Here is a 13,316-nt window from a genome sequence, read left to right on the forward strand (position 1 = left end):
CACAGTCGTAATGTCTGGGTTACAGCTCAAGAAAGTCTGGGAATCACCAGCGCAATACCACAGTGACGGTACCACCGCCTTGATCATGAGTCGGTACCAATACTGCAGCCTTCATTACCACTGTCACACCCGCTGCTGCCCCCTTACCCTGTGTGGTTGTTAGAGTAAAAACACCTACATCCAAATTGTCCTTTCTCATCTCAAAGTTTGACTCACGTAGTGCAGATCATTTAAGCCCGTCAGTGCGATATCTCTGTGTTCGTTATCGCTACGGTTAGATGACTTGATCCAGCTTAGCAGCCATCCTTTGGACCATATCCTCTTCAGTACGACGACGACCATCTGATATTAGTCTTGCTAGTACCAAACAAATTTATGCCACCTATAATCAAGCTATCATGACAGTTTATTCTACGTTTGCCACATCCGCCACGGCCTGTCTTTCTGTACGACCTCTAGCTATCACTTTTATGATATCGTTTTTTTGTTTTTTGTATCATCACTGCTGCTCTTACTGTCTACCCTACCTTGTGCCACTGCCATTACCACGCCACTGTTATGTCACTGTAGTTGCTTTGTTTTTATCTAACGAAACTGGATCACTCATACAGTTTGAAGGTGAAATCGTGGTTGCATGAAATTCGATTAGCTTTGGTTATGAGTCTCCTTGGTTGCTAGTCAAATCAACCCTCCCGTATGACTACGTTTGACCATCAGTTGGGAGGAAAGGAGTTAGGAATCTTCGTCGGGTTAGAACAAGCACGCTATACATACATGATTTACCTCTGACTTGCCACCTAACTTGCTACTTTTATGTCGTCACTACCATTCCGGCCTTATTTCCGCCGAGATCTACAACTACCCTATTACCACAACAATTCTGACATTAATTCTCACGAGACCTACATTAGCCATGCCGGAGTTATTTCTGCCGAGACCTGCAACAACAGTATCTCTACATAATTTTGCACCATAACCCCTTCCCACCACCACCACCTCCACCACCACCTTACCTCCACAACCCACCACTACCTCCATCTTCATTACCCACAATTATCATCCCACCGATGCATCCATAACCTTCTCGTTGTTACCACCTCTGTCCGCCACCCATCACTGCCACCAGCTCGACAACCTAGCCTGACTCACAACCCTGTTATCACTCTTGCCATTACCACCATCATTTCCATCTCACCACAGCCACTCAGTGTCAGGGTGTGGAGAACACGATTTCCAGTCATTCTTTCCGACGAAATTTCCGTAGCAGTTTCTCTGTGTTGTATTTGAGTCCTAGCTTTTTCCTGTCGGTTTTTGGATAGAGTGAGAGATACGCGGAAGAAACCTTCCTACATTGCTATCCACGTCTCCGACTGATAGAGTACACTCCTTAGTTATAACCTGTCCTATAACAACGGACTTCGAAAAGACTAATCGGTCAGTTAGCGTTTGCTTTCCTTTATACGCCAGTTCATTACTACTAGTGTACCCACAGCTCTACTCCTATTATTCTTTAATCATCTCTGCCACCACCACTACCACCATCACTTGCACTACCAGCACCATTTTCACCACCACCACCTAACTACCAACATTCCTATAACCCACTACTACCACCATCAGCTGTAACACTATCCGCCTACCTTCTGTACCGTATACAGCAGAGGACCCACTTACGGTCTGTGCATCTGCTGTCGGGTTCCTGCAGCCACGCCACACTGCCTCCCGCCGCCGCTGCCTGCTTATTTATCTATCTTGCTTGTATTCTCTACGTTAATTACTTCATTTCCATACTCCCCCTCGGCCCGCTGCTTACATTTGCATAGCGGCTGTCCCCCTCCTTCACCGTGCTCATCCCTCACCCACTCCCCTCCCTTCCCTTTCCCCCCCACCCCCACCCTCCCGGTATATACTATTTCCTTCCCCTCCCATCCCCTCCTTTCTTCCTCCTTCCATCCTTGCCATCTATCCCTCCCTCTATTTCGTCACTTTGGAACCTCCTCTCCCTCTGTCCCTCTCCTTCCTTTCCTTCCTCCTTTCACCTCCTTCCCTCTCTCATCCTTCTGTCATCTGTCCCCCTCAGTTTCGCATCTTCCTTCTCAGTATTCCTCCTCTTCCTTTCCTCCCTTCCTTCCATGTCACTCATCCTCCATCTTCCTTCCCCTCTTCCTCCTCTCCATCGTTCATCTTTCCGTCATTTACTCGTCTCTCTATCCCTCTCCTCCTCTCTCCCCTCTCCTTCGTCAGCTTCCCCTCCCTCTATCACCCATCTCCTTTCTCCCTTCCTTCACGTCTTTCATCCCTCACTTCCCTGTCTTTCCACCCTCGTCCACTCCCTAATCTTCCCCTCCTACCCTTCCAGTTCGATATCAACCCTCCCTCTATCCCTCCCTCTTTTCCGTTATTCACGTCAGTCATCTCTCAACTTCCCTACTATCTCTTCCGTTCCCCTCACTCCATCACCTACCCTCCCTTCGCCTCCTCCTCTCTCCCCTCCACCATCATCTACCCTTCCTCTATCCCATTCCTTCTCTATCCCCTCCTCCGTCATCTACTTCCCCTCCTTCGTTCCCCTCTTTTTCAATTCCCCTCTCCGTCGCCTATCCTCCCTCTTGTCCTTCCATTTTTCCCTCCCCCTCTCCTCTTTTCTCTCCTCTCCACCATCTAACCTCCCTTAACCCCTCCTCCTTTCTCTCTCCCCTCCAGACTTCCCCTTCATTCAAATCCCCTCCCTTTCTGTTCCTTTCCCCTCGGTCATTAACCCTCCCTCACTTTGCTTCTCCACTCCTGCATCTCGCTTCCCAATTTCCCTTTTCGTCATATTTCCCCTTGCTCTCTGTTTCTTCATTTCTTGCCTGTTTGCAGTTTTCCTTTGTCTCTTTCCCTACTCTGCTGTTTCACTCCGTTCTCTCCCTCCCCTTACCATCCCACTCCATTCTCTCCCTTCTCGTACCTTCCCACTTTGTTCTCTCCCTTCCCTTACCATCCCACTTCGTTCTTTCCCTCCCCTTACCATCCCACTCCGTTCTCTCTCTCCCCTTACCATCCCACTCCGTTCTCTCTCTCTCCCCTTACCATTCCATTCCCTTCTCTTCCTCACCCCTTACCATCCCACTCCGTTCTCCGTCTTCTCTTACCTTCCCACTCCGATCTTATATTCTCCTTTATCAAGCCCCTCCAAATTCTCCTTCCCTTTAACGTGTACCTTCCCTTCCAGCTCCAGCTCCTTTTCCCTTCCCTTCCCACCCCTTCCCTTCCCTTTGCTTCCCTTTCCTTCCCATCCCCTCTCCTCCCCTCTCTTCTCCCCTTCCTTTCCCCGTCACTTCTTTGTCATCTCTACTCAGTCACTAAACTTTCCTCCCATCGACCCCTTTGGAAGCGCCTTCATCATCTCATTTTGCCTCTCCATTCTCTCTTTATTCTCTTTTACCGTCTCGCTAACTTGACATCGTCCTTTCCTTCCATCGTCCTCTTTACCCTCCGTCAATTTCCCTTCATTCATCACCGCCACCCATCTTCTTCTTCATCACATTACTTTCTTTCGTTCTTATATTGTCTTCATGTTATTTTCGTCTTTCACTCTACCCGTAACCACAATGCCTTAATCCCGGAAGAGGATGGCTACAATCAAATCGCCTCCACGTCACCTAGTCCTCCACCATCAGGTTGCCCTTCCTCTGACTCACAGCTCCCTTTTCTACTTTCATATATCATCATCCTGTCCATTCCTCCCTCCCATCACCTTTTTCTTGGCGATTTATTTTGCCTACTTCGTCCTTATTATTCTGTCATAATGTTCTGTTTAAATCGATTATTTCGTATAAGTGACATATAAGAGAATATTAAGGCATAAAGATAAAATAAATTGTTAAGGAAGAGGTGTTGCGAAGCCTACAATGCTGCTTGGACAATAGCCAGTAATACCATATAATTCTGTTCCAGTTAAAATAATTTATTGTAGCCCTGGTTATTTAGGGCTAGACGATTGATCTACTTTCCTATACGCTGCTCACTTCAACTTGGCTTAAAATTTCCATCTCTCCTTCTTGAATGCTGAGTTGTAACAAGAGATTAACAATAGACTTTGGTGCTAGTCACGAAGAAGTGTTATGTAAAGGATGGAGAGCTGTGGTATTGTCCTTTTCTGCCACTGAACTACCAGATATATGCAGCACACACACACACACACACACACACACACACACACACACACACACACACACACACACACACACACACACATCCCCAAGTCTTTTCCAGTGTTTGTCCCCGTTTACTTGGATATCCCCTCTTTCCAAACACCCAGTCTCCCTTCCTAAGCCTCTGTTCCAAGCTCCTTTCCCAGTTTTTTCCTATCCTCCCCTTCCACACACTCTTGTCATCACACAGCTCCCCTTTCGCTTCCCTCTTCCTCTCGCGCTTCCCTCCTCTAAGTTTTCTTTCTGTTTCTGATCCTCCATTACCTTAGTTTCTTTAGCTAACGTCCCCCTGTTTCATTTTCTTTCGCCCGGTTATGCAAAATTCCCTCATCTTCCTCCCTATCCCCCGAAAGGAGTGTTGTGGAGTACATGAAAAGGGCAGAGTCAGCCAGCAGTCCACTGGGTTCAGGTACAGATAAGCCTGGGGCCACAACACCAAGAAGTCATCAAGATCGGTGTGAGAGCCCAGTTGCCAAGACTATGGATGTCGCAGTGCCTGACAAGAATGGTGTAGTGTTGCTTGATTAAAGACAAGACAAAATTAGAGCGCAGACCAGCGGTAGTTTACATTACTGTGTCCGCCAGTCTGTTCTTATTCACACACACACACACACACACACACACACACACACACGAGAGAAGGTATATCCCTCTACTCAGTGATGGAAGAAAAAAAAATAAGAGCGCAGTAGTTCTCGTTAGTGTCCACCACCAGTACCAGTTCGTCATTTCTCTCTCTGTCTCTGTCTCTCTCTCTCTCTCTCTCTCTCTCTCCCTCTCTCTCTCTCTCTCTCTCTCTCAGTAATAAAGCCAGGGCCCCTCGATATTGACACGCGAGATCCGTCCTTCCTGGTCCGCACTAAATACGGGTTTAATAAAGTGTGGAAGCGGGTCGGACTAAATACCTATTCACATACAGCTCCTCCTGCCAGACCCCGACACTAAATTCCAATACAAGTTCTTTGCTGTAGACGAGGCGTGAGTTCCGGAGCCCCTTCAACACTTGCACCCCGGGAGCCGAATGGTCAATATCCCGGCTGCATTGCCCCTCCGACCCCTTTCATATGCACCCATTATTGCCAATATCGCAGGCGGCAGGCACGTCCATAAGCGCATTTGCAACTTCACCTCAGCGAAATGGCGAATTCAGATTACCCAACTAGCATCCAAGTTGCTCATCTGGGGCGGCCACCGATCAGGGCAGGAAGCGACACGAGGGGCGAGGGAGAGTGTGTGAGAGAGAGGGTGAGAGGGAGAGAGAGAGAGGACACCGTGGCGAGGTGTATTTTGTTCCTCCATTACCGCCTACGTTAGCACTAATATCCCGGGGAACGCAAGACAAAGGTTTGCAATACACACTGTCTCTATCTCAGGGCGTAAGGGGAGGAAAGAGAGAGAGAAAGAGCGAGAGCGAGAAAGAGAGGTGTAGACGCGGGTTTTATCTTCTTCAATACAATGATGCCTTTTTAATTTTATTCTTACCACCCGTGGACGATTTTTCTCTGTTGTGAGAGCTTTTGTGCTGGAGGGTTTATAGACAACTTTCATTAACCTTTCGATACAATTACATTTTCTATATCTTATTCCTGCTGCCTGCAGACGGTTAGATTCAGCTTTAGGGGAGACATCTTTCAAGAAAGACACTTACTAGGATGATTTTATTCAGCTTTGGGAAATCTTTCGTAGATGATGGTTTAGGAAATAATGTCTGTTAAGCCATTCAGTGCAATGACGTCATATATATATATATATATATATATATATATATATATATATGTGTGTGTGTGTGTGTGTGTGTGTGTGTGTGTACTGTCGTATATCCCGGTGCAGACGATTTTATTCAGCTTTAAGAGAGACCTTTCGTGGTAGAGGGTTTAGAGACCATCATTCTTACTTCTTTAATATTTTACCGTATACATATTCCCTCCAGACGATTTTACGATTTTATTTAGCTTAAGAGGGAGACCTGTGGAGACCTGCTCTGGTATTGAAGGCATTAACTCGGCCGTCGTAGGGATGAGACTATTTGCGAGGCGTCACTTAAGGCTATTGAAGTCGGGAGCAGGAGCCAGGGTTAATGACGCTGGGGTGAGACTGTCTGCGTGTGTTTACTGCTGCCGGGGCTCTTGATGGCTGTGTTTTGTTGCAAGGGCAGCAGAGAGGTAGAGGTAGAGATAAAGACAGAGTGAGAGAGGTAGAAGTAAAGGTTGGGAGGGAGGGCTGTAGAGGATTAAAGAGAGATAAGAGGGAAAAGAGGAGGTATAGTGAAGGCAAAAGGTGAGGGAGGGAAAGCTGAAGAAATGGATTACAGGACGGAAAAGTATAGGATGGGAGGGGATGTCCATACTCAGGGACGAGCGGTAGGGAGGGAAGATTAGGGAGAGAAATGAGAGGAAAGAGGGTAAAAGGAAAGTAGAGGGAGGAGAGGCGGGAAAATTATGATGCGGAAGGGAGGGGACGAGAGGTAGAAAGGGAGAGACGTGGAGGAATAGAGGAAGGAGAAAAAACTGTGGTGTTAGAGAGAGGGAGAGACAGGGGGGAGACCTAATGAGGTGAGAAGTAGAGGTAAAAATACTGTGGAAGGAAAACGTAGTAATAGAGAACTGAAGATGATGGAAGAGAGAGAGAGAGAGAGAGAGAGAGAGAGAGAGAGAGAGAGAGAGAGAGAGAGAGAGAGAGAGAGAGAGAGATGGAAAAGTTATGGTGTGGAAAGATGGACTGTAGAGGGACGAAAATACAGGAGTAAGGAAAGTAGAGGTGAAAGGGACGAGACGAGAGAAAAAAATGATGGAGGATAAAATATGGTTTGGGAGGGAGGAAAACTGTATGGAGAGAAGGAGTAGAGGTGGAGGAAGAAGTAGAGGGTGAGGAGAGATGGAAAGGCCAGGAATCGGAGGGAAAATAGGGAAAAGTATGTTGTGCACGGCAGAAGAAGTTTGTAGGGACGAGAAGAGATAGAGGAAGGGGAGAGAGAGAGAGAGAGAGAATTTTAGGGAGGGAAGGAGGGAAGGAAAGTAAAGGAGTGAAGGAGGGAAGGAGGATGAATCTATAAGTGCGAGAGGTAAAGGCAGAAGAATGGAGGGAGGAAGAAAAAATTGAAAGAGAAGGGGAAAATGGCTGGAGAAGGAAGGAATGAAGAAGCATGGTGCAAGAGGGAAAGGAAGATTACAGAGGAGATAGTAGGAGAAGATGAAAGAGGGGAGAAGTCTTCCGTCCAGTTGCCTCGGAGCCAGCGTGCGAAGGCGTCCCTCACCAGAGCCATAGTAGAAGTAAGAATACTGTAGATATAGAGCTGGAGGAATGAAAGGAAAAAGTAGGGGGTGAGAAAAGGAAGGAGAAAAATTGTGGTGAGGAGGGTAAAAGGAAACATGGGAGGGCGGAGAGTCCTATGGGAAAGAGAAGCAGAGGTAGAGAGGGGAAGAGGAAAGGGTGAAAATGGGAAAAGGGAAAACTAGAGGCTTAGAGAGGAAGGGACAGAAAAAAGCTATAGTGAGAGGAGAGGGGGACTTTGCCTGGACGAAACATATACTGTATAGGTAAGAGTAAGGGGAAGGGGAGGGAGGAAGGGAGGAAGAATTGATTGGAAAAAGGGAGGAAAGGGCAGGATAAAAGAGGGAAGAGGGGAAATATATAAACGAAAAAGAAAGACGAGAGGGAAAAAGAGAGGAGGAACTAATAGAGAAGGGGAGGAAAAAGAGGGAGAAGGAAAAATATAAAGAAGGAAAAGGGAAGATGGGAGTGAGGAAAACATGATAGGGAGATGTCATGGAATAAAGACAATTGAAGGAAGAACTGCTAGGGAAGGGAAGGGAAAAACTGAGGATCAGGAGGGAAGAAGGGAAAATATATAGAAGGAAAGGGAAGATGGGAGAGAGGAAAGGTTGATAGGAAGGTCGAAGTGAGAGGAAAAGTTTGAGGCTATAAAAGGAAAAGAAAAATATATAGAGAAGCAAGATGGGATGGTGGAAAGAGGTAGATGAAGCTATCGGAGGATGAGGGAAAGACAGATAAAGAGGGGAGGAAAGACAGATAGAGGGAGAGATAGCTGTAGTTGGGAAGTGGATGTGAAGGGGGGTAATATAAGGAGAAAGAGGGAGGGGGGAAGGACTGTATGGGAAAGATAAGTAGAAGTTGATAGAGAGAGAGAGAGAGAGAGAGCTCACATACACACACACACACACTCTCTCTCTCTCTCTCTCTCTCTCTCTTGCCTCCCCTCGCCTCCTCCACTTGCACCCGTTATTGTCTCACCTTCCCGGCCGGACGCTCGTCAAGGGAGATGATATTTCTTGCGACTGTATCATATCTGTCTCGCTGCCGGACACTGCTCGCTTATGAAGTCCGGACAGGGGGAGAGGGGCGACCACTGGGATAAAGAAGAGGAGGAGAGAGAGGAAGAGGTATGGTGAGAAGGACTGGAGAGAGGAAGAGAGATGGTGAGAGGAATTGGGGAGAGGAAGAGGGATGATGAGAGATGCTAGAGTGAGGAAGAGAGAGAGGAAGAGGGATGGTGAGAGGAACTGGACGAAGAGAAGAGGGAGGGGTAATGGAAGGAAGAAGAGGAGAGAAATGAAAGAGGAAATGGGATAATTTGAGGTACTGGAGGCAAGAAGAGGGAGAGGAAAATTATAACATAACTGTAGAAAGAGGAGGAGAGAAATCGGCGAGGAAAATAGAAAAGTAAAAAAATAAAGCAAAGGAAGAGGATTAGAAACGGACGAAAGAAAGAAACGGAAAAATAAAACAAAAGAAGAGGAGGAATGTAAGAGAGGAAGAGCAATTGGGGGGAAGAGGGAGAGGAAAAATGAAACACGAAAAGAAATACAGGAAATGAAGAGCGATTGTAGGAGGTACTGAAGAGAAAAAGAGGGGAAAATAACACAGGAAGAGGTACTGCAGAGATGAGGAAGAGGCAAAGGGACTGTGAGAGGTATTGGTGGCATGGAAGAAAGAGAAAGAGGAGTTGTGTGAGGTATATCAGTGTTTATTATCCAGTCTTCATTTCTTCTTCCCCGTCCATTTTTTTTGTCGTTCTGCACATTTTTTTATTGCAATCACCTTCAACTTTCCATTCGTCAATCGACTTTCCCTTCCTCCTGCCAATGCAAGTTTCTCCATATTGTCTTCCCTCCTCCTCATATTGTTTTTCCGCTTCTAGAATGTCTTCGTAATGCCTTTCCCTATCCTCATTCTCTTTCCTAATAATCTGAGTATAAGAATGACAAAATGAAAATCCGTTCACCTCGTATTCCCTGGACACATCGTGCTTACAATACTGGAAGTCTGAAGCAAAAGGAAATACAGATTGAAGAAGTCAGATTCAAAGTTGACCAGTTGTATACACGAAGGACTGAAAGTATTGGTTAACTCTTACACTGGAAAGTAGGACAGAAAAGGAGTGAAAATGTGTAGCTGGACAGGTGCTGTGTACCTTTCGTAATCGGTTAGGGATGCAAGCGGGGTGTTCAGAAGATCAGTGATTACTGAAATAACAATACTAGAGGTAAAGAAATGCAACACTGAGACGCAGAGATTGTATATATATATATATATATATATATATATATATATATATATATATATATATATATATATATATATATATATATATATATATATATATAATTGATAATGAATCCATTATCCACGTTGTTAAATTTTTTGCTCTGTCTTTCTTTCCACCTAGACTTGATATACTCATGTCTCGTTTGTGCTTTCCATTTTATGCATTTCTATATCTCTCAGGTGAATGTTGCCTCTTTAATTACCCTCCACCTGCCAAAGGCAGAGGAAGGTGTTGTTATCACTGGGATCAATAGGTGTCCATCCGTAGAGTTGGGCGGCAGGGCGGCTGGCTGGGAGTAGAGATTTTGTTTTCTTGGTCAGAACTCAGAAAATGTTCACAACAGAGTCATGAAATTTCACATAGTTGTGTCTTATAGTGAAATGTTGCCTTTTGATAGGCGCTGAAAATAATGAAAAAGTTAAAGATTTTTTTTTTTTCCAGAAATTTCAATGCGAACTATGCAAGGAATCTGAAGGGCTCAGGTTATGTGTCCTCAAGGCTTTCTCCTTACGTCCACCTTTAAAAGAAGAGATTGGGGGGAGGGAGGGAAGGGCCGTTATGCGCTTGGTTAGGTGTGCAGGGAGGTGGGGGGTATGTGCTTAGTCAGATGGAGGGTTGCAGCCTATGTTTTACTTCCTCACTACTTTGCTGTTCCCTTCATATTCTGCTGTAACGCTGCATTCCACTTTATCTCAACCGTTACCAGTATTTTCTCCTTCCATCTTATGGGCATATTTTTTCTCTTTTATTTTATCATCCTCATCCCCCTTCCCCTCTTTTTTTCCTTCCTCGTTTGCACAAGCTCTGCAGTTAATCCCTTGCCACCGATGACGTATTCTCTGTTTTCATTCTTGTCACCTCCAGGCTATTTTATTCGGTTTAGGAGAGACGTTACGAGCGGTTTCATACGGCCTTCAATTACCTCGTGACTGCCAGGGGGGATCTCGTGAGCTGAATGAAATCGTCTGGAGGTAACAAGAATAAAGCAATCATAATACGTTACCGAGTACAAGCAGTTATTTATTTATTTATTTTTTTTTCTGCTGCTCGTCTTTTATCCACCTTCGCATTGTTCCTTTTAATGCACTCTCTTTTTATGGCATTTTTCCTCACATGTACTTTCTCCTTTTCGAAGCTGTCCACATCATATACTTTCTTCCTTTCACCTTTTTCCTCACCATGAACTTCTTTTCTTTCGCATCCATTTTTTGTCTCATGCACTCTCGCATCATTCCTCTTTCTCCACTCCCACCTTTTCGCGTCTTTCCTCCTCATGCACTCTCCCTGTTACATAATTTCTTTTCATACACTTTCTTCTTTTTGCATCTTTCCTAGTCATGCACTTTTTCCCTCTTGCATCTTTTCTTTCCATTAACTCTCTCCTTTTCTCATCTCTCCTTTTCATGCGCTTCATCCTCTTCCCATGATTGCTCCTCATGCACTGCCATACACGTTCTTGCTTTGCCTCTGCTCTTCTTATTTTCCGCCTGCATTCCCATTCTTTCCCCATTCTTTCCTCTCTCACACCCTCTGCCCTCCCTCTCACTTCCTCTCTCCTCGTCCACGTCTTCTTCCCTCTCTGTCTTTCGTCTCCCTTTCTGTGTACTCTGGTGTACCTTTAACCTGTTGAATCAGGTGACGTATTTTATTTCTTCATTTCTTCATTTATTTATTTATTATAGTGATAGGGTTTAATGAAGGCTGTTTCGAAGACTCGTAAGCTGAATAATAACGTCTTAAGGCAGCAAGATTAAATTAAAAAACACATAATTGGAGTGAAAAGGTGTAATGTCCTGTAGACTGTTGGATTTGAGCTTCTTCCCTTCAGTAGGTTTCTCTTCTTCTTCCTCAGCCACGTCATCTCTTATCCAAAGTCTGTCTTTCTTTTAAAAATTATCCACCATACATCTGCCCTAAGCAATATTATCATTAAAGACGGTGCATAATTTTGCCTGTACCAAGTATCAGCGTAGATACTAATTGATCAGATGCTTCAATTGATGAAGATTTTAGAGCTGAACAGCATAGACTGGAACGATTACTTCAGCATTTGCAGTTCCTTCTCAGTTGAGGGAGGAAATTGACATTTTAGACTGTGAAACTCTTGAAGAGATCACTAACACATTTGTTCTAACCTGACAAAAATCTCTAATCCCAGGTGTAGTCAGACTGGAGCGGTTGGTCTGGCTAGTAGCAAAGGATATTCATTCTTATTCATAACTAAGGCTCATCAAAGTTCCTGCAAACACAACTGGGAATTCAGGTTGTGGGAGTGGCCCAATTGCATTAGGTGAAGACGAACGGATTATAGCACAGTCATAACTATATATCGTTAGTATTACAGTGCCATGTGTACCATACATTTTTGTTAACAATATATTTTCATATTACCTTGCCTTCTATATGTTCCACACGTCAAAAAACAAAAAAATCGTACCTTGTCGTCCAGAGGGTCCTTACCTAAAGTGAATAAAATCGTCTGGGCTTAACCAGAAAACAAGACGTCCTCAAACTGAAGAGTTATGAAGATCGTTCAGAAAAGGAAAATGCGTTGGTGCTAAGTTCATTGCTGAATTTACATCTAGTTTTTTCCCGTATGCTTTGGCCGGCATGTCCAATCCTGATGATGTATATTTTCATATTTTCCCTTATTAGCAATGATTTTCGGGAAATTGTTTTCATAGCCTCTTTTCATGCTGTGGCAGTTAGGAAGTAGTAGATGAAAATTAGTAATAATATCGAGTCACTATACTAAGTCCATAATGTATGTATGGTTTGTGTATGTAATTTTGTGGCTCAACTTTTCGTACGGTCTATCCTCTATTCCCCATCCCACCTCCAGCTACGTTCTCCCCATTCTGCCTGTTCACTTTTCATGTGTCCTCTCCTCTCTCCTACCTCCTATCCTCTACTTCAACTATTTTATGCCCACCTACCTGTATTCTGTCCTCGGGAAGGTCCAGCTTGAGCGAGAGCATCTCCCTGGCGTACACGTCTGGATAATGAGCATCCTTGAACGCCTTCTCTAACTCCTCCAACTGGTATGATGTGAAGATGGTTCTGTGGAAAGAAAATAGATTTAGTTTGGAATAAAAATTAAAATAAAACTGAGAAGTTGAAAAGTGAATCTTGTGGACTAGGAAAAGTACATTCTACACATGGTGGAAGGGATGAAACACAGTGTTGTGAAAAATTAGAAAGTAGACATTTTACTCGTAGACTTGGACGCACATATGGGAGATGGGTGAAAAGATGAATAGCTTGGAGAAAATTGTGAATATATTATTAGAAGGATGCCAGCTGCGAGGATAAAAGTCAATATTAGGAAAGGTACAGAGAATGAGATGGAGGTAATTATGAACAGTTCTGAGCAAGGAGGAAATGGCTTGGAATTTTGAGTCGACGATTGAATTTTCTGATGAACAGGAATGACTGAACCATGATCCAAAAGGATATAATTCGAAACCCATTGGCAAATGGTAAAAACAGAGAAGGATATGCAAAAGAGAAGAAAAGAATGCAGTGGGACGAGAACTGAGAGAAAAATTATTGAG

General features: G+C 44.6%; 1 protein-coding gene across 1 annotated transcript in view; it reads right to left on the bottom strand.

Moving 5' to 3' along the window:
* The window catches only part of LOC145401098 (visual system homeobox 2-like), a 91,935-nt gene that overhangs the window by 33,147 nt on the left and 45,472 nt on the right, over window positions 1-13,316 (bottom strand). The window contains exon 3 of the mRNA XM_080273470.1: window positions 12,699-12,822. Coding sequence (XP_080129596.1) covers window positions 12,699-12,822 — 124 coding nt within the window. The remainder of the gene's footprint in view (window positions 1-12,698; window positions 12,823-13,316) is intronic.

Source organism: Coenobita brevimanus, chromosome 54 (assembly GCF_032717465.1).
Source record: "Coenobita brevimanus isolate Jiangsu-jjx chromosome 54, ASM3271746v2, whole genome shotgun sequence".
Taxonomy (NCBI): domain Eukaryota; kingdom Metazoa; phylum Arthropoda; class Malacostraca; order Decapoda; family Coenobitidae; genus Coenobita; species Coenobita brevimanus.